Raw genomic sequence first — 1740 nt, 5'->3', positions numbered from 1 at the left:
ACTCATGGAGAAAAATGAAAGTTATTGGAAAAGGTGGTGTGGCAACTCCCATGCAAATTGATTTTTCTATGCTGCATATCTCTGCAGCCGGATTCCAGCTTTCGCTATCGCTAAAACTCTACAAATCTCCAAAAATCCAAACGCTAAAAATTATCCGAACTTTAAGAGATTTTTCTTAAATGCGATTCCGGTTGGTTCATCTATTAAAATCTCCAAGGAAAATTGTAATACTTTTATCCGCCGCAGGTGTCGCTGGTGTAGTTGAAGAGAAATGTCAAATTTTGTTTACTTTGCCTGCATTTCTTTATTCATTCTGAACGTTTGGAATAAACTTTTTTGTTTACTTATTCTTTAGAATGTTCCTGATGATATGTTAACATATATTTCAAACGTATTCTGTTTGTTCCGGCTGTGAAATGGGATTATCCGGAATGTATAAAGAAACGCAGCCTTTATGGCCCAGGGGAATTTAGTTAAAATTTGTAATTTTGATATAATTTGCTCTAAATCAGAAATTAAAAGCCGCAATCTCGGTCTATTTCATTATAATATTAAGAAAGAGTGTTGTGATAATAAATACGTGGTCAAGATGAGTGAGTTGCGAAGATATTTGTTTCGTATCTCAGTGAACTCTCAGCGAGCTTTAAGGAACCGTTTGCGAAGCAAAAGAAAATTGTTGCGGGAATCCACGGATCCCTTCTGTATTTCAGAGGAACGGTTCACTGAAATTTTTCGACTTCCAAAAGAAATATGTAGAAATGTTTTTAATGAAATCCGCCCCTTTATGTTGCAAAGGACATCAAGTTGTGGATTGTCGAAAGTTTTAAGGTTCCTTGTAGCATTGCGAATTTTTCGCTCAAGGTATGTACATATATACATATTCAATGTTGTATTAATTGAATTCATACTTTTTCAGGAAGCTATCAACGTTCGGTGGGACAAGACTTCTTACTTAATATATCCCAAAGCAGCGTCAGTAGATACATTAGAGAATTTGCCAGTATCATGGACAAATACTTGTTAACTACATACATTAAGTTTCCATCAACAGTTGAAGAAAAACAGGCTGTAAAGGAAAAGTACTTATACTAAATTAAAAGTAATATTACTTAAGATAAATTTATGATTCTTTATTTTAGATTTTATCAAGAGTTCAGATTCCCTGGGGTCATAGGAGCCATTGACGGATCGCATATTAAATTAAAGACTCCATCCAAAGACATTGAACATGTATATGTTTGCCGAAAAGGAGGACACTCAATAAATGTGCAAGTGGTATGTTCTATTCATTTACATATTTACAAATGTATATACATATACGTAACATTGTATGTACATACATTATTTCATCACTTGAAGGTATGTGACATGGATTTAAGAATACTTGACTGTGATGCTCATTTCGGCGGAACTGCTCACGATGCATCAGTTTGGAGAGCAAGTGCTTTGAAGGTTTTTCTTGACAATATGTACTCCAATGGAGAACGAAATTTTTGGCTTTTAGGTATATTTTACTCAATTTGTATACATACATATGTATATTATTTATGTAGCATAATTTTCCTTTTCACATGTTTAGGTGACAGTGGATATCCTCAATTACCTTATTTAATGACTCCTATTCCGGGAAACAATCTCTCAGATTCTGAACATAATTACAACAGACATCACCGGAAAGCAAGAAACTGTGTAGAACGCTGCTTTGGAGTGCTGAAATCTAGATTTCGATGCCTGTCAAAA

At 34.4% G+C, this 1740-nt stretch overlaps 1 protein-coding gene across 3 annotated transcripts; it reads left to right on the top strand.

Annotated features, from left to right (window-relative positions):
- Positions 1-469: 469 nt before the first annotated feature.
- Positions 470-1733, top strand: LOC108371329 (putative nuclease HARBI1). 3 transcript variants are annotated; one of them, XR_001848738.1, is made up of 5 exons: positions 470-861; positions 917-1068; positions 1140-1275; positions 1360-1504; positions 1580-1733. XR_001848738.1 is itself a non-coding variant. In XM_017626877.1 (5 exons), the coding sequence occupies exons 2-5, from the start codon at positions 1006-1008 to the stop codon at positions 1610-1612; spliced, it is 336 nt and encodes a 111-aa protein (XP_017482366.1). In that variant the 5' UTR covers positions 470-861; positions 917-1005; the 3' UTR covers positions 1613-1733. The 3 variants fall into 3 exon arrangements, 2 of the variants coding, with proteins under 2 accessions (XP_017482366.1, XP_017482367.1); XM_017626877.1 differs by having other exon boundaries at positions 917-1079; positions 1360-1452; XM_017626878.1 differs by lacking the exon at positions 1360-1504 and having other exon boundaries at positions 917-1079.
- The last annotated feature ends 7 nt before the right edge of the window (positions 1734-1740 follow it).

The sequence above is a fragment of the Rhagoletis zephyria genome, unplaced genomic scaffold (genome assembly GCF_001687245.7).
Source record: "Rhagoletis zephyria isolate East Lansing unplaced genomic scaffold, Rhagoletis_zephyria_1.1 Rzeph_scaffold_04891, whole genome shotgun sequence".
Lineage (NCBI taxonomy): Eukaryota > Metazoa > Arthropoda > Insecta > Diptera > Tephritidae > Rhagoletis > Rhagoletis zephyria.
This window is presented reverse-complemented; position numbering and strand designations above follow the sequence as displayed.

What these genes read in the sequence shown, in the direction of transcription:
- LOC108371329 (XM_017626877.1), top strand. Translation starts at nt 1,006, where the DNA reads ATGGACAAATACTTGTTAACTACATACATTAAGTTTCCATCAACAGTT. An exon ending in ACTCAATAAATGTGCAAGTG is followed by an intron (nt 1,276 to 1,359) that starts GTATGTTCTATT and finishes CATCACTTGAAG; the next exon opens with GTATGTGACATGGATTTAAG. An exon ending in GGAGAGCAAGTGCTTTGAAG is followed by an intron (nt 1,453 to 1,579) that starts GTTTTTCTTGAC and finishes TCACATGTTTAG; the next exon opens with GTGACAGTGGATATCCTCAA.